The sequence below is a fragment of the Ornithodoros turicata genome, chromosome 4, assembly GCF_037126465.1.
Source record: "Ornithodoros turicata isolate Travis chromosome 4, ASM3712646v1, whole genome shotgun sequence".
NCBI lineage: Eukaryota > Metazoa > Arthropoda > Arachnida > Ixodida > Argasidae > Ornithodoros > Ornithodoros turicata.
In genome coordinates, this window is record NC_088204.1 from 9,288,074 (window position 1) to 9,303,859 (window position 15,786).

Here is a 15,786-nt window from a genome sequence, read left to right on the forward strand (position 1 = left end):
CAGATTTTTTAGTGGACAGGAATGCTCGGCACGGCGAGGTAAATGCGTACGAAAGGAAATAACGCGGGAATATGCAACCTGAATATTGGACTACCATTAGTTTTACTTTCGTCCACTAGGGGTGCGTGGATGAGTGGCGCCGAGAAAACCTTGCTGTAATCTTTCACACAATGGAGGAGCAGAGAGATCAAGTTTTAGCTGATTTTCAGGTGAGCTTTGTGTCTCTGCATGATCATTTCGGACAAAGCCTGGGATCTTGCGTCATTGACTTGCGTGTGGACGTCCGCTGGGCTCACAATAGATTACTGTTATTCGGAGTCGATATTTCTTTCTTTTCTTTTTTTAAAAATTGGCCCGTCGCTGTTTTGTATACAGTACTCTGCGTTTGTTTGGCACATTCTGGAGACAGCTGATTGACAGGGGGCAAATGCATTTTCTGCGAAGAGCATTGTAACGTCAAATGTGTGCGCCTAGCTACAGCCTGTGTTGTTAACAACAGCTGATTTGTGAGCAGCGCCAGTTTGTGCCTCGTCACCGCACCTAGACTTCCTCCTGTACTTCGGATTTTCACATAAACAAGCGTTCAGTATGACCAGTTAGTAAGACAGATATGAATCTGACAAATATTCTGGATTTGCGAAATTTGAGGCGGTGAAAACCAAACAGAAACAGCGCGATGCCAGTGCAGTGCAGAAAACTCGCTTCACTTGCAGTGATGTCAATGTGTATTGACCCCATTCAAACTTTTCCAGTCATGTACAGGCATGGAAGATGTTGGCGAGTGCTTCATGTACCTGGAACAAGCCAACTGGAACTTGCTGGTCAGTGACCGATTTTTTTTTTTTTTTTTTGCGTTTGTTTTATTGTTTTGTTTTTGTTTTTTTAAAGATGTGGCTTCTCTAAAATTGATTATTTTGCATGATACCGACTATAATTTTGCAGTTTTCGAACAGTTTTTCTAAAATTAAGAAAAGATATTTTGTCAAAGAGCCTACATTCTAACAGCTTAAAGCGTTCATCATTGGTTACTGAGAGATGAAAGATGGGCGTGTTGGTATGGGTCCACATCCCAAAAAGAGGAGAGCACGAAAAACAACAGACGACATGGACAAGCTCATCCTAGCAAGCAGTTGCTAGGTTGAGCTTGTCCGTGTCGTCTGCTCTTTCTTGTGCTCTCCCCTTTGTGGAATATGGATGCATCATTGGTTAGAGTGTATACTGTTGGTGCTCTCTGTCTTCACTCAAGACATGCATTGTGCTATGCTCTCTGCCGAAGTAGTGGACCCCCGTGTGGTCACATACAGACCAGTAGCTGACTTGCATTGGTGGGAGACATGAATTAAAGTGAATCAAGTGCATTGTGCAGGATGCCATCCACCGAGCCTTGCCAGAAGAAACACAATCTCTGCCCTCCGAGCAGATCCCAGTTCCTTCGGGACCCTCAAACAGCATGCCACGTCTCCTCTCGGTCAACGTCCGTTACCACGACAATACAGCCCAGCTCATGCTCCCGGATAGTGTAACAGTCGGTATGTTTCTTTTGTACGTTGAAGAAGCTTGAACGAGGACAAATTGTGGACTGCTACTGCAGTCCGACCCATCTGAAGTGTTCTTCTGCACATTTGTTCCTTCCTGTTCTCACTAAATGTAGCAAGAGTCTACGAGCAAAGCAAGTGCATGCAGTTTATGCTTTTGTGTCTCACATGCTCTTAAATAAATATACAGACCTGTAAAAATTTGTTTTCAGAGGTAATTGAGATGTAACTAAAAATTTTGGATACAATTACAACATCGCAGTAATTGAGAAGAAAAGTAATTGAGTTGTACCGAGTTCCATTCATTTCAACATATAATTTCCAAATGTACAAATATAGAGATATTGATTGAAATGACTGGTGAGGACACTAACTGGATATTTGGGCTTAGTACAAACATCAGAATTATGCCCGAATATTACAAATTTTGTGCAAAGAAATACTAAAAGTAACTCCTAGTGGCATTATAAAGTACTTGCAAAAGTAATTCAGTTACATTTTCATAGTATTGAAAGTGATCCTGGAAGAAACTAATTGCTGAGCATGTAACTAATTATTAACTAAGTGACTTAATTAGTAATTAGTGTGTTACTCGTAAGTACATATTTTACAGGTCTGAGCACGAATAATGCCTTTGTTTGAGAGTTCTTGGGTGAAAATACTTTTAGTAGAAGCAACCACGGTCTGGAAGTTTGTGAAATGTGTTCGGTGTTGTCACATAATGCCCACGCCACAATAATGTTTCCGCAGGCGAAGTAAAGTCTGCGATCCAGGGCGAGCTGGGAGTGGCCCCCTGCAGGCAAGTGCTGCGTGGCTGGCGCAGGAATAACGTCGCGGATGAGGTACGGTGAGCACTGTGTGAAGGTGAGGTGACGTGAGGCTCTCATTGGCAGACGGTTATCTCGACCCTGGAGCTGCCCGCCGATCACACCCTGCAGCTGAGCACAACCGAAGAGGAAATGTGAGTGACCCCTTTCCCTGTCGGCGTGATGCACGTGCTTGTGCTTTGCAGACAACCCCCAGTTGAGGAAGATAGCATCAAGCTCAACATCACAGACAAGACGGCAAACAAGTCCTACTCTATCAATTTCCCAGCCTCCAGAACGCTTCTTCAGGTGACACACCCCCCTCAATGAAGTCTCACAAGATACATTAATTTCGCGGTTTTGGCGACGAGGAAAGCAAACAACAAGTTCTTTCATGTTCATCAGTTGCTGCCTGCGTCGATCCTGTCGTATGAATGTGTGTGTGTGAGTGAGCAAAAATGTAAGAGTGAAAGGAGGATGAGTGAGAGAGAGTGGCTGGTTTGTCCCTTCAGATGACGCACCCTGGAAGTCGCTGAGAAGGCGTGTTAGCTTAGCTCAATTGGTAGAGCCCTGGACTTGCAATCCAGAAGATGTGGGTTCGAGTCCTACAGCTGGCTAACCTTTTCAGTGACTTTCATCGTTAATTTCTTAGGCAAATTGAGGCTTTGTATGTATTTGTCCCTTCTATGTTGTTCCAGCCTCAGGACATCACTTCTTTCATGAACAAAATGTGTTCTTTTGTTTTTGACAAATTTCAGTGGATATTTCTTTCGTGCCATAGTAAGATAGCTGCACAAATAGCCTGGGAGGATGCTTATATTTATTAAAAATACGCTCGGGTGCAATGTGAGAAGCAAGGTGGAACATGAGGAATGATCAATGCGACCCGAATGGGTGCCTGTAGTACACATACGCAAAGGAAAGTGGAGCAGCTGTGTAAAGCGATGCTTGTGCGTTTTGTCTGCAGATAAAACAGGATGTCTGTGACCTAACCTCCATCCCAGTGAGCCAGCAAAGGTGGACCGGGTGGCCTGCTCACAGGGATTCGGTACGACTCGTTCTTTCGCAAGCCTGGACATCCGACAGTTTGTAGTGTTGACAGAGGGACCCTCAATTGAATGCGAAAACAATGATGTTACTACGTAGGCTTCCTTGAGGACAGTGAGCCAAGGACAGAGTGAGCTAGACCTGTGTGTGTGCAGAGATTCTACACCTAAAAAAAAGCATGTGAGTCAACCTTTCTCTGTCGAACAGTACGGTTCAAGGCAGTGATTTATCCAGACCCCCCCCCAACACACTCTCCCCCAAATGTTTGGCGACACACCCCAAACTTTTCTGATTTGTGCACAAAAGAAACTGCAAGTTGCTCTTCCCCTCTTCCTGTCCTTCTCAAGAATGCCGACAATGCAGAGTGAGCTCCCATTGGTTTCCTCAAACTATTTGTCCAATCATCGCGGAAGATCGTCTGAGGAGACCAATCTGAGGCCTTTCCACATTGCGGCGCTTCTTGAGAGTATCTTCGGTACCATCCCAGAGTCCACAAACGAGATATATGTGCCTTTTTGTATGAGGAAATTCACCCCAGTGACAAGGAGCTTTGTACGTCAACATTTGTTGTTCGCTGTAGCTGATGCCTGATCTGAAATCTGTTGCTGGAAATCTGGAAAAGTCAGGCTAAATTAAGGGCTGTTGTGGTTGTAAGCGTGAGAAGTGCTTCTCGGAAGTAGATATTTACATCAAATCTTTTGGATGCAGCCTGTGGTTGATTTGGTGTCCAGTGATAGCAGCCCAGAAGAGGAAGAGTTTGAAGATGCCAGTGAGTGCCTCTTCCAGGGCCGAACACACAGACCACTCAGTAAGTGTTTGACAATCAATTGAACTCTACTTGTTCACTTTACCGCCGTAAACGTTTGGGCAGCAGGGCAAAAAGTTACCAGAAGTGTAACTTGACGGGGCTCCGTAGCCCACATCTGGGCAAGCAACTACGTAGTACATCGAGTATTAAAAATAAAAACAGTAGAAACTAGACTGAGCCACAGTACTGTATTCGTGAGAAGGGAGCGTACTAAAATCATGTATTTACGAGACTGTAACTACACTATTGGTTCAAAAAGAAGGCCCGAAGACCGTCGTCGGTGTGTCTAGGTACGGCATTACTGTCATTTGAATATCGATTCGGCAGCTATGGGAGACTATGACGAATCGTTTGTAGGTATGCTATCGTATGTGAAAGACACGTGGCACAAGTCATTAGTGTTAATCAACACTTAGCTGGAATCTGTCTAAGGTGAATTATTTACTGTTTCTGGAATATGGGAGACATTGGGTATGCACGCCCAAAAGCTGGCTTGTGTCACACTCGTGGCCATCGAAATCCGTGCGAGATTTCGAGGAAGTTTTCTTATTGTTGATTTCTTTTTCTTTCATAAGTCTTCGTTGTTAGCCATAATGAAGATACAAGCAAGATGTGCAAGCTCACTGCTCTGCATTGTGAAAACACTACTCTATAGGCCACGTGCAAGGAACTGCTGCTGCGTGTATTATAAGAGTTGTGTTTGGTGCCATAAGCCATAATCTCTACCCACCACTTGCACAAGGGGTCAGCTACATACAATGCTGAAAACGGCTTTCTGCTGTGGAATGCTTTTCCCCAAAATACATTGAGACCTTACAGTATGTTCTCAGTCTTCATTGTTGCACAATGTGGACTCATTTGAAGATCACGATAATGACACCTTGCAGTGGCAGAAGGAACACAAGATGAGCGCGCGGCCATCACACAGTTCACGGAAGAGTTTAAGAATAGGTGAGCACATCCAGCCCATTATGCAACATTATAGAACTTTGCTCTCTAGAAAAATAAATGTTTCTCTAGGTATGGTGCGTGCCATCCAGTATTCATGGAAGGAACCCTGTCGGAAGCACTGGAAGCTTCGTGCCAGAGATCGTGCAGAGAGGTAACCTTCTTCCCCTCTTTTACCTGTCCTGACCTATGTGCACGATTTCAGCGGAGACCCCTCGCCGTGTACCTGCACCATGACGGCAGCGTACTCACCAATGTCTTCTGTACTCAGCTTCTCTGTTCAGAGGCCATAGTCACTTACCTCACACTCAACTTTATCACGTGGGCCTGGGACCTCACCCTCGATTCTAATAGAGATAGGTACCGAGTGGGAGCTAATGGGCGAGAACTGTCACAGACTAACCAATTGAGCCACAGGTTCCTAACGTCCGTGACGAGTTCACTGGGCCCCGCCGCATGCTTGGCCATCCGCAACGTTGCTGTGGACCACCTTCCCGCCCTCCTCGTCATCACCAGAGTCCGGGCAGCAACGGAAGTGCTCACCGTCATTCCAGGTGGGTGAACGTTTTGTGTCGATGAGGCCTCCCTGGCACACTGAACAAGTACGACTAGAGCCTGAAGTTTTAGGGTTTAACCCGATTCTTCCCTGAATTTGCACCCCGAATTGAAGGTTGCCTCTTTAGGGTGAAACCCGATTTTTGCCCTCTCTGGGATGTCTGTAGGAATGCATCAACTTACTTGTTTGGCAGAAAAATGCAGTTACACCACTGTTTGTACCAAACCGCTACACTTAGTTTGAATAACTGAGCCCGATTTCTCCCCGATTTTAGCGTAATGGAAGTTTTTTTCACCCGAATTCACATGAATTTAGTGCACATGTTTATTTACCCGATTTTTACCCCCCGAATTTAGAAAAAAATATTTCCCGAAAACTTCAGGCTCTAAGTATGACACATGCAGACAGAGACTACTGATATATATATTTTTCTTTGTTACATTTTCTCGAGTACATCCTGACTTCTGGGGATGTACAGATCTTGAGATTTTTCTCGTACCAAAGCAAATACTGTAACGTGGTTCCCACTCAATTTTTCAACAAAAATTTGAGGACCTTTCGAGGACCTTCAAGGCGCGATCATCATTTTTCCCAGTAAAAACACTGTCTATGGCCAGGTCTTCAATATTTCGCAAAAATATTTTTAAGCTACAGGTATCGCATGACAGAATAAAAAGGGGGGCAGCGCAATAGTGATCCGTTCACAAAGCGTGACTGAGGACTCCTGGATTTTAAGGTTGATCAGTACAACACAGTGAACCATTCATTTCTCGCCACTAGCGGTTTCCCTTTCCTATTGCAACGAGTAGTAGTAACTCCCGTGGCTTTGAAACTATAGTTTGGCTCGGGATAAGTGGAATTTGCTCCGCTAGAATAAGAAAAAGATACAAAATCGTGGGCTGCGGAAAATTGCGGGGTTTGTCACAACCTTGAAAACAGCATTTTCGAATTCTAGGGTGTTCAGTGGTTTTTAAAGTTCACTTGGGAAACATGCAAGAATTGTGTATGTGATTTGAACATGGAATTCGATATTAGAGTTTCAAATGGAGAGGATGTCTCTCTGAAACTGAATATATCCGAATAGCTCCAAAACTGCATGCATAAGCCGGAAAATGCCATGAGAGAGGGTATAAGGAGAAGGTAAAGTGAGCGCTGGTTCCTATAAAGATCTGTATGCATGTGTCCCATATGTAAACTGTATAGACACTTTCATTGTTTGCAAACAAACAGCGCAAACCGAAAGACTTACAGGGTAAAAATCCAGTTAACGTGTGCTGGCGCACCCTGGAGTCGCTAAAGGGTTGTATGTATACTTGTTTTGGTTACATAATTATTAGCTTAGTACTTGCTTCAGGTATGTACTAACTGGTGTCCTACTGACTTCTCCCGAACTGTGTTTACCGCGATAAAATGCATACTGCGTTTACTTGCACAATTAATGCACCCCATCTTGGGAACCCAAACGTTGATACGTTTTTCTCCATGCATTCTGACTTTAGCAGCAATGACGGCGGTCCACCGTAGCACATAAAGCCTCGCATAATTAACAGCCATATTAACATAGCCTCACATAATTACCAACACCTCTAAATTGGCAATATATTTCTGGACTATTAACTGTGCTCATTGTGCAAGTAAATACAGTATATTATATCAGAAATACTCCAAAATCATTACCTATACACTGAGCATTTCAGTTGTCCCATCTATACTTTTGTGTTATTAAAAATCAGCGTGTCCATTTTTAAGAAAAAGAGATTATTATTACAATGTTGTCAGTTCAATAAAAAAAAAAAATTTTGCACATCCCAGCGTACTATAGTCTCGGATAGGCATAGCGGAACTACAGCACTATCAGGAGATAACGTCTTCTTTGCTTCTAAACACAGGGAACGTGTCGCTGGACGAGCTGATGACACGTTTGGTGCACGCGGTCGAAGTGTTCAACAGCGAATTGAGCACAGAGATGAGAGAAGAAGAGGAGAGGGAAGCTCGCGAGACCGTGAAGAAGGAACAGGACATGGCATACCAGGCCTCCCTGATGGCCGACCAGGCAAAGGTGACCCATCCTGTCACGGAAAACGTCGCGTTTTTTAAAACTGTTTTTCAAGCAGAGTCGAAACATGTCACTCTTCCGCAGGAAGAAGCTCGCAAACAGGAAGAGATGGAGGTGAAACGGCAGAGGGAAATGCTCTTTGAGGAACAACAGAGGAAAGAGGTAACAACCGTCTACGGCAAAAACGGGCGACTGGCTCTCCTCTTTTTTCTCAACTGGCTCTCCTTTGCACGCAGGCTATTCAGCAGTCGCTAGCGGAGCAGCTGCCGCCCGAACCTTCAGAGGGGAGCCTCGAGGCCGTGAGCACCATCCGCGTGCGGCTCCCCACGGGGGAGACGGTCAGCCGCCGTTTCCTGGCCTCTTCCCCTTTGAGCACACTCATAACTTTTGTGGGCTCCAGGGGCTATCCTCCCCACGAATACAAAGTGCTGGCCAGTTGGCCCAGGAGAGATGTACGTACGCAGTCCGCTGCTCCGATGATGTGGCAGTACAACTCTGTTTTCCCTCTCCAGCTGTCAACCATGGATCCATCTCAAAGCCTGCAGCAGCTGCAGCTCTACCCAAAGGAAACCATAACGCTGGAAGAACGATGAGGCAAATAAAATGGTGTTGCTTTTTATGTGGCTACGTAGTCGTCTTGCTGAGGTTGATGAACCCGGTGCCCACGCAGGTGAGCTTCACTTTGTCCTCTTGACGTTCAACCTTGAATGTGACGTTGAAGAAGTCTCGCAAGTGCCGCAGGAACTGGATCCTGCAACAATAAAGCTCGGTGGAATGTCCGTATACCACCGTAGCTGCAGGTGCTTACGTGTACGGTGTTGGAGGCCCCATCAGGCACTTGGAAACGTCGGCCGGCCCCAGGGCCATGAATAGGCAGGCCAGGCTCTGATTGGTCGAATCCACGCAACCACCCTAATAGAGGAGAGAAGAAACATTTATTTCAGAATGCCCGAGCATCGTGACGTACCTTGTAGATCTCCCTGAGTAGGGCACGGGCTCCTTGGACCCCAATGTCTTCGGGGACGCTAGGACCATCTGATGCTGCCTCAGCACACAGGAAGGCCCCTTCGGTCGTTTCTGCTACCAGGCATACTCCGAAACCTGGAGAACTACAAATGGGACACGTCATGCACCGCAAGGGAAGAACGAGAGGTGGTAGACCTACTTTCCCGAGCGTTTCCCCTTATGGTGGTCCGCGTAGATGTAGACGTCTGGCAGGAAATCCAGGAGGACACCCTTTGCAGCCTCCACTATGCGAGAGGCCATGGCAGGAGACACACGCACGGCATATGCCCATCCACGCACGCGCTTCACCTGTAGGTTTTGCGGAACTTTAGTGATGCCTATTCATCTCTTGTATGTGGAAACAAAGTATGCAACGCATCAACCAATTCAACATGTGCGAATAGTCATTTAAAAACCAAGACTAATGCGAACAGAATAGTCATGTACCCTGAGCAAGTACAAGCGAAATAGTCATGTAAACCAAGCACATGTACGGCCTACATGCAGATATAGAACGTATGTACAAGGTATTTCACCTAACATGACGTTAGGCAAAACACCCTGTATGTGATGCATGCATATGGATCTCCATACAAAGCAGCACTTCTCACACTTGACGTTGTAATGTTTTCGGACCTACGTGTACAGCTTCGAAACTATTCAAATGTATTCAGTCTGGAAGCTACATCGCCTAGATTTGAAATTCGAACATGGCATACTCGATTCGGAAATCGAGTCGAACATACCCAGTATTCGAAAAATCCGGGTGTTCACGCAGCCCTAACACACAGTATTTTGTCTATAAATTTCTGTAAATGATCCCAAAAGATTTCATAAATCGTTCTTTGCATAATGGTTGCAAGAGGGGAAGCAAAGCTGCACCAACATACACACCTTTCCAACTTTGAGCAATTGAACGGGGCGCAAAGCTCGACAGATGGGAGCTCTGAAACGAACTTCCCCTCCCCCTAAAGGAGGCACTCCACGGCCGACGATCTCGAGGTCCAGCCCTTCCGTGAACATGAACCGTCCAAACACCGGAAAGCTGGAGTGTTTCACCGAGTCCACCTACAGGGGAACGAGAACCATGTTTCTGAGTGAGCCGGTACTTCTGGCTGAGTTACTTACGGATGGATCCGTCGCGTTATTCGTCACTCCTCGGAGGGTGACGTCAAAAGGTTTCTTGCAGAACGGTGCCAGGGCAATCAGACATTCCAGGTAGTAACCGATGGAACGATCTGTGCTGCACTGGTGCTCAAATTTGCCGCCAGACAGTAATCCCGGCTTGTACAATAAGGATGTGCCTGCGAGACAAGACTGCATGGAAGACCTTCCTCTACTACAGCTTTTCCAACTTGCCTGTTTCGTTTACTTCGATCACCGTGCCGTTCGTTGCACTGTCCAGCAATTTCAGAAAGTTGACTTCAAAATCTGCAACGGAGACCTTGCCTAAGGCATTGTAACGTGTAAAAGTGGTTGTACCTCTAAGACCCGGTTCTTCGTCGTTGCTCCTTATGTTCTTTATTTCTACGGGTCTACAACTGAGCGTGGACAATATGAGACGCTGTCTGAAGAAATTACAGCCCTGGTACGAAAGCTGACTGCTTTGAAGCTTTGCCATGCTGGGAGCACGATGGCTGGGAGTAGCGTGGTCGTACGAAACTATACAACAACATACCACACACCCACACACCAGATGCTCCATAAAGTTATTACTCTATTGCCCTATTTTATGTTAAAATCATAAATATAAATTATATTTAGATTTTAGTAATTTTTAAATTTTAGCATTTTGAGTTTTTGTGCGTGTGAAATTTGACGATACGGCTGAAATGTTTTCCGAAGTTTCGCATTCCGAAAGTAAATGGCTGGTAATGGCGCTGGTGCGTTGCGTCAATAACCGAATCGCGCTGATTTCAAAGGAGTGCATAACTATCTACGAAATTAGTGACAAGTAAGTGAGTTTATGTGCACATTTTACAGATGCACCAGGAGCAGTGTAGAAGGTTGCATGTCACATTGGCGAAGATGGTTTTAGCACCTCCTTGTGCATTGCCGAAATGGGTTCTCGGGAACCAGCGGCGTGGTCGAATGTGTACAGCATGCGTAGCAGCCCCAATGACATGCTAATCCATAGTGGGATAAATTCTACTATGGTTCACGTTGGCGTAGGTTTTTTATGAGTTCTGTGGCAGATTTCCCAGACAAATATGTGGGCACAGTTCCCCCCTGAAGCCGTCCCAGGTCGCGTGCTATCGTAGTTGTGTCCTCTTCCTTCCTCCTGTTTTTTTCTCCAACTGCGTTCACCTGTATTACGCTCACAGCCTCAGTGACTTCACTGTGATAAAGTGGAAATTCATACAATTCTCAGGAATAGGAGTCGACGACAACTGCAATAGAGATATAAGCTGGTAGCGAGTTCGCGGTTATTATGACATTGTTGCTTAATGTATGACAACTCAGATGTATGCATAATACCTTCTTCCTTTTCAGAGCTCCATCGACTCATAGGCTTGAAATACCGCAGGAATCGCTTATTGTGAACCAAGAGGAGGCAAAAAAGTGAGACAAGAAACCGAGGTTGTAAGGGAAGCACTTTGACCTCTCCACATCTCTGTGCAGACAAACCGGTGAAGCAGATGAATTGGGGTTCAGCTGCGCCAATTTCTCGCCGTGTTCCTCCCAGTTCCTGGCCATCACTCGTAACAAGGATCTCCTGGTGTGGAAGCGAAATGACTCGGGTATCTGGGAGCTCTTTCTGCGGAGGTACGAACCGACATTATTTAGCAACCACACAGGGTCTAAACAAATACGAGGCTAGTTCTCTCAAGCGAAGCAAATTTGAAGTGGACCACGTGCATTTCACCAGGGTCGTAGACAAAACAAGGAAAAGGGGGGAATTCCCAGGGTACGACCAAATGTTTGCCGAGTTGCCCCCTAATTTGGGCGGTCACGTGACCACCCTTCTGTTCACCTCCTCTCATGTGCAGAGACACACAGTTGTAGCATATTGTTAATTAATATTAGAGATGGGATGAATCTACAATTTTCAGAATCCGAATCCAAGGAAGGTTCTGCCAATCCACGAATCTAGAATCTTTCGAATCCTTTCTTAAAAAAAGAGTTTAAAAAGCCAGGGGGAAAAGACACTGCTACTGAAAAGTGTTGCAGAAAAAGTGAAGCAGAATATCAAATTCTGCTTCAAATTTTTGGGTGATCTTTGTTTAATCAAAAACAAATTACTTATAATTACTTACTAATTATACAATTACTTACTAAGACTAATAAGCTTATTAGTAAATAAGCTTCTAAATAGTTTACTTACCATCGCGTGCCTCCGGCGCATGCAGGCGGAGCTTCATGCTGTGATTTTGGGTCCGATTTTGGACCCGGGGTCCGCCGGCCAATCAGGCTTTCGGCAGCAATTTTAAAAGAAACAAACAAATGTGGTTGGTGGATTCGAAAGGTGCAATTCGCCGTTTTGGGCACTGGGATTCGGATTCCCGAATTCCTGCCTAGGATCACAAGGATTCGCTGATTCAGTTGGCCCATCCCTAATTAATATACATACTTGTATGGAATCGTACAGGTAAAAATATCACAGGGATGCTGTACATACTGCCTGCATAGAGCATACGATCAGAGAACCTCATTAACGGTACCTCCCTAAAGTGGCGAAACGTGACAGAGCTATCAACCGCATATAAAATATGGCTTGGTGCCCCCAGGAAGCTGGCACGCAAGTGCGTCCAGGTGCAGGAGGTGGGCGAGCGGGTTCTCGTAGCAGACAGGTCAGGCGACGTCTACGGACTCCACTTGATGGAACCGGGGGAGGAACTCCTCCTGGGGCGGCTTTCCATGGCCCTCGACCTGGTGAGCGCCGCAGTCGTATTTCTTTTCTGCCCATGTATAAAGGAAGAAACTTCCTGGCAGGTGGTGAGCAGTGATGAGAAGTACCTCATCGTCTGCGACCGTGACGAGAAGATACAGGTGTCCCACTTCCCAAATTGTTACAGCATCGCGGCCTTCTGCCTCGGACACACACAGTGAGTGTCGTCTACAGTGTAGGTGGCCAGTGTTGAGAGAGTCGCGTCTCTTTTTAGGTTTGTCAGCTCAATGACCCTCATTCCGGACCATCCGGACCAGCTGCTATCTGGATCAGGCGTATGTACCTCAAACATCTCTGTTAGTGCTGCGAGGAACCGTTCTGTTTGTGTGTTTCTATCTTGACTGTTAGATTTTAATGGTCTTTAAATGAGGTTAGATTTTTGGTGTGGGCCTCAGAACATGACACACAATTGCATTTCATGCTTCGTTCACCTTTGTGGTTACACACAAAATAAAGGTGCCTCAAATGAGAGTTCTAATAACTGGCAACAGTGATACTTTACCAACTTTAAACCGGAACAAAGCCTGGCAAAGAAATTTTTTATCATGTCCACACAGTTCGCTGTTTTTTTGCTGTACCCTCGTTTCAAAGAGTCCCACCAGGGGTGCACCAACAATCCATCCATCCATCTATCCAGCAGTATTTTCAAACATCCTTGGAAGTGGAAGCCACACAAACAATATTATGTCCTTCATGCAAAAGACTACGTACAGCCTTGGAACCGGGCCTCTCTAGACTTTGAAACAAACACTTCAAAGTGGATATTATGTTTTTGGTACTTGCTGCTTCAAATGATAAGCATCCATGAGCATGGGCATCAAGAAATTACAACATGCATCTGTTTGCCGGTCAAAAGAAAGCATGTTTTCGAAGCTTGTTTTTACTTGCACTTTTCGTACGTCTTCAATGAACATTCCAATGGTTGTCCCAAGCGCACTGCATATTAATAGGATGGCAGCGTGAGGCTGTGGCGTTACGTGGATGGAACATGTCTGGCATGTGTGGCCCTGACACCGCTGCTGGAGCAAAAAGATCCACCTGCAGTGCTCAAGCTGTGCTGTCACGGTACTACGGTGGCCTGCCTTCTGGAAAAGTGAGTCTGTCCATGTGTCTAAGATAGTTAGTACTGCCTCCAAAATGCAGTTAGGTACCATTTAACCAAAGGTACCCCAAGTTGAAGCGGACATATTTAGTTCAGTCTGAGAACGTACAAATTACAAAATTCAATGGTGGCATCTACAGGGTTTCGCAGGTATTAGTCCTCAAAGTAGAAGCGAAAGCTGTTTCTCTGGTGCAGAAAGTGAGCGTTGGGAGCAGCCCGTGGGACGCCACTTGGGACGAAAGAGGTCGCCTGTGGTTGGTGACACCCCACCACTCGTCCCAACCCGTGCAGGTGTTCGAGCCCACAGCTCGAGGATTGTGTCCCTGGGATGGAGGAGAAATCCTCCTCCAGATGGCAGAGGCGTGCATGTCACTACGAGGTAAGTCCATGTGGCCGCTGGAGCTATCTATCGCCTCGTAGGATTTGTGCAAATAGTGATCCGTTATTGCTCGTGAAAATCGTACTTTTAAACACAATTGGAGTATTTTGAACGAGCAATGAACGAGCCGCAGGCCACCTTGTCCTTACACAATAGTGTGTGTGGGGGGGGGGAAGCCCTGTAATGACTGTAACATACTGCTAAAACTAAGAAAGAAGCAGTGTTCTTATTGTGAAGCCAGACAGTGCATAAGCTGTCCCTTACCAAAAGGCTCCACTTGACATTATAAGAGAAATGCTGCAGTAGAACTCTAATGCAGTAGAACTAGAAAAAAAAAAGGACAAGTTACTAAGAGGTACGAGTAACTAAGATGCTTCAAAAAAGCAGGGAGAGAGAGAGAAAGAACGAAACAGACCTTCCACTTATTGAGCTGCACGAAAGAAGTGCTCACATATGCAAGTTTTGCTAAATGTCCACAAGAGCTGCTTTACACTGGGCAAACAGGTGAAAACAGTACTCAAACAATCATTTCTGATTCTGGTTAAAGAGGGCAGCTACCTTCTGTTGCTCGTGAAAGACCGTGTCCAAACGTACAGGAGCAATACAAACTTGTATATTACTCTTTTTCTGACTTTCTCCAGAAGTGCAACAACAAAAAGTCGCTTTATTTTGATTAACAGAGTGCCAGCCCCAGGACAGAAGTCACCTCTACAAGCAGTGGTTTGACAACGTAGAGGGTTACATGAAGAAGAAACGGGAGCGCGAAGAAGGCCGTGCGGCACGCAAGAGGGCCCGGCTTGACTGAGGTGGCTGTTCACTGTCCCTTGAAGAATGCCTTGCAGCAACGCACGCACTGCTGGTACACCTGCTCGAAACCATCGCTGCCACGGTCCTGCACAATGTTCATTCAACTTCATAAAGAGACTCTCAATGGACTGGTGGATTATCTTTCATTGCCCCACATTGATAAGTCACTCACATAGTAGGGGTCCCGTATGATTTCTTGGCCCTCGGGATCGTAGCTCCCAAGCAGTCCAACCTGAGCCTTGCATTGTTTCGGTGCCATTTCCTTGAGGTCCCTGATGTTGTTTTCGTCCATGCCGAAGATGAAATCAAACTGGTGGAAATCTTCATCAACGACCTGTATAGAGTGCTTCCTGTAGTGGCTTCCAGATTGTAGTCGGGTTTGCTTACCACTCTGGCGCGGTGTTCCATGTGGACGTTGTGTGCCTTCATGCATTCCTGTGCGCGTCGGTCGGGTGGACAGCCAACGTGCCAATCTCCGGTGCCCGCGCTGTCGGCTCTCCACTACAGCACCAAACAAATAAAATACCTGCAACACATCCCTTCAACATCAGTCTTACTTTGTCTTCAACACCGTTCTCCTTCGCGACGTGCAAGAAAACTGCCTCCGCTATAGGTGACCGGCAAATGTTTCCTGGAGAGTTGATGGCATTGAGCGAAAGCTACGCTGATAATTGTCTCACCTAAGCAGACGAAAAGTGCGGCCTTCTTGGGGGCTGCCATTGCAAATGTCTGCCTGCTCTCCGATGAGCACCGCATCCAACAGATGGCGCAAATTGTTTTAAATTTAACGTGTCTATTAAATCGTATCTCAGTACTTGCGTGGGACTAGTAAATTAGCGAACAGCAAA

General features: G+C 45.9%; 4 protein-coding genes and 1 non-coding gene across 5 annotated transcripts; 3 read left to right on the plus strand and 2 right to left on the minus strand.

Annotated features, from left to right (window-relative positions):
- The first annotated feature begins 108 nt into the window (after window positions 1–108).
- Window positions 109–8,375, plus strand: LOC135390981 (FAS-associated factor 1-like). The gene is made up of 17 exons (XM_064621021.1): window positions 109–209; window positions 753–821; window positions 1,367–1,529; window positions 2,286–2,377; window positions 2,429–2,496; window positions 2,548–2,650; window positions 3,309–3,389; window positions 3,488–3,568; window positions 4,097–4,196; window positions 5,084–5,147; window positions 5,217–5,298; window positions 5,350–5,504; window positions 5,562–5,698; window positions 7,590–7,759; window positions 7,841–7,918; window positions 7,993–8,208; window positions 8,269–8,375. Exons 1-17 carry the CDS (start codon window positions 171–173, stop codon window positions 8,347–8,349), a joined length of 1,779 nt encoding a protein of 592 aa, XP_064477091.1. The 5' UTR covers window positions 109–170; the 3' UTR covers window positions 8,350–8,375.
- On the plus strand, window positions 2,886–2,958 carry Trnaa-ugc (transfer RNA alanine (anticodon UGC)). Its single transcript has one exon. It is a non-coding gene; the product is annotated as a tRNA-Ala (tRNA).
- LOC135390983 (RNA 3'-terminal phosphate cyclase-like protein) lies at window positions 8,356–10,413 on the minus strand. Its single transcript, XM_064621023.1, has 8 exons — window positions 10,244–10,413; window positions 10,121–10,192; window positions 9,890–10,065; window positions 9,656–9,829; window positions 8,922–9,070; window positions 8,724–8,865; window positions 8,565–8,668; window positions 8,356–8,507 (listed from the first exon to the last, which is right to left on the minus strand). The coding sequence occupies exons 1-8, from the start codon at window positions 10,380–10,382 to the stop codon at window positions 8,381–8,383; spliced, it is 1,083 nt and encodes a 360-aa protein (XP_064477093.1). The 5' UTR covers window positions 10,383–10,413; the 3' UTR covers window positions 8,356–8,380.
- A 222-nt stretch (window positions 10,414–10,635) lies between these two features.
- On the plus strand, window positions 10,636–15,066 carry LOC135390982 (tRNA (guanine-N(7)-)-methyltransferase non-catalytic subunit WDR4-like). Its single transcript, XM_064621022.1, has 9 exons — window positions 10,636–10,715; window positions 11,255–11,323; window positions 11,384–11,527; window positions 12,490–12,634; window positions 12,695–12,807; window positions 12,865–12,925; window positions 13,601–13,743; window positions 13,893–14,131; window positions 14,812–15,066. The coding sequence occupies exons 1-9, from the start codon at window positions 10,636–10,638 to the stop codon at window positions 14,934–14,936; spliced, it is 1,119 nt and encodes a 372-aa protein (XP_064477092.1). The 3' UTR covers window positions 14,937–15,066.
- On the minus strand, window positions 14,776–15,775 carry LOC135390985 (low molecular weight phosphotyrosine protein phosphatase-like). Its single transcript, XM_064621025.1, has 5 exons — window positions 15,619–15,775; window positions 15,496–15,569; window positions 15,326–15,439; window positions 15,111–15,272; window positions 14,776–15,023 (listed from the first exon to the last, which is right to left on the minus strand). The coding sequence occupies exons 1-5, from the start codon at window positions 15,692–15,694 to the stop codon at window positions 14,946–14,948; spliced, it is 504 nt and encodes a 167-aa protein (XP_064477095.1). The 5' UTR covers window positions 15,695–15,775; the 3' UTR covers window positions 14,776–14,945.
- Between the last annotated feature and the right edge of the window lie 11 nt (window positions 15,776–15,786).

Coding starts and splice junctions, on each gene's coding strand:
- LOC135390983 (XM_064621023.1), bottom strand. CDS start 10,382: ATGGCAAAGCTTCAAAGCAGTCAGCTTTCGTACCAGGGCTGTAATTTC. Junction 8,866..8,921: donor AAGGGGAAACGCTCGGGAAA/GTAGGTCTACCA, acceptor TCCCATTTGTAG/TTCTCCAGGTTTCGGAGTAT. Junction 8,508..8,564: donor GGGCCTCCAACACCGTACAC/GTAAGCACCTGC, acceptor TTATTGTTGCAG/GATCCAGTTCCTGCGGCACT.
- LOC135390981 (XM_064621021.1), top strand. CDS start 171: ATGGAGGAGCAGAGAGATCAAGTTTTAGCTGATTTTCAG. Junction 822..1,366: donor AAGCCAACTGGAACTTGCTG/GTCAGTGACCGA, acceptor TGCATTGTGCAG/GATGCCATCCACCGAGCCTT. Junction 7,760..7,840: donor TGATGGCCGACCAGGCAAAG/GTGACCCATCCT, acceptor ACTCTTCCGCAG/GAAGAAGCTCGCAAACAGGA.
- LOC135390985 (XM_064621025.1), bottom strand. CDS start 15,694: ATGCGGTGCTCATCGGAGAGCAGGCAGACATTTGCAATGGCAGCCCCC. Junction 15,570..15,618: donor CGCACTTTTCGTCTGCTTAG/GTGAGACAATTA, acceptor TCAACTCTCCAG/GAAACATTTGCCGGTCACCT. Junction 15,440..15,495: donor AGAACGGTGTTGAAGACAAA/GTAAGACTGATG, acceptor TTGGTGCTGTAG/TGGAGAGCCGACAGCGCGGG.
- LOC135390982 (XM_064621022.1), top strand. CDS start 10,636: ATGGCGCTGGTGCGTTGCGTCAATAACCGAATCGCGCTGATTTCAAAG. Junction 12,808..12,864: donor TTCTGCCTCGGACACACACA/GTGAGTGTCGTC, acceptor GTCTCTTTTTAG/GTTTGTCAGCTCAATGACCC. Junction 14,132..14,811: donor GGCGTGCATGTCACTACGAG/GTAAGTCCATGT, acceptor TTTGATTAACAG/AGTGCCAGCCCCAGGACAGA.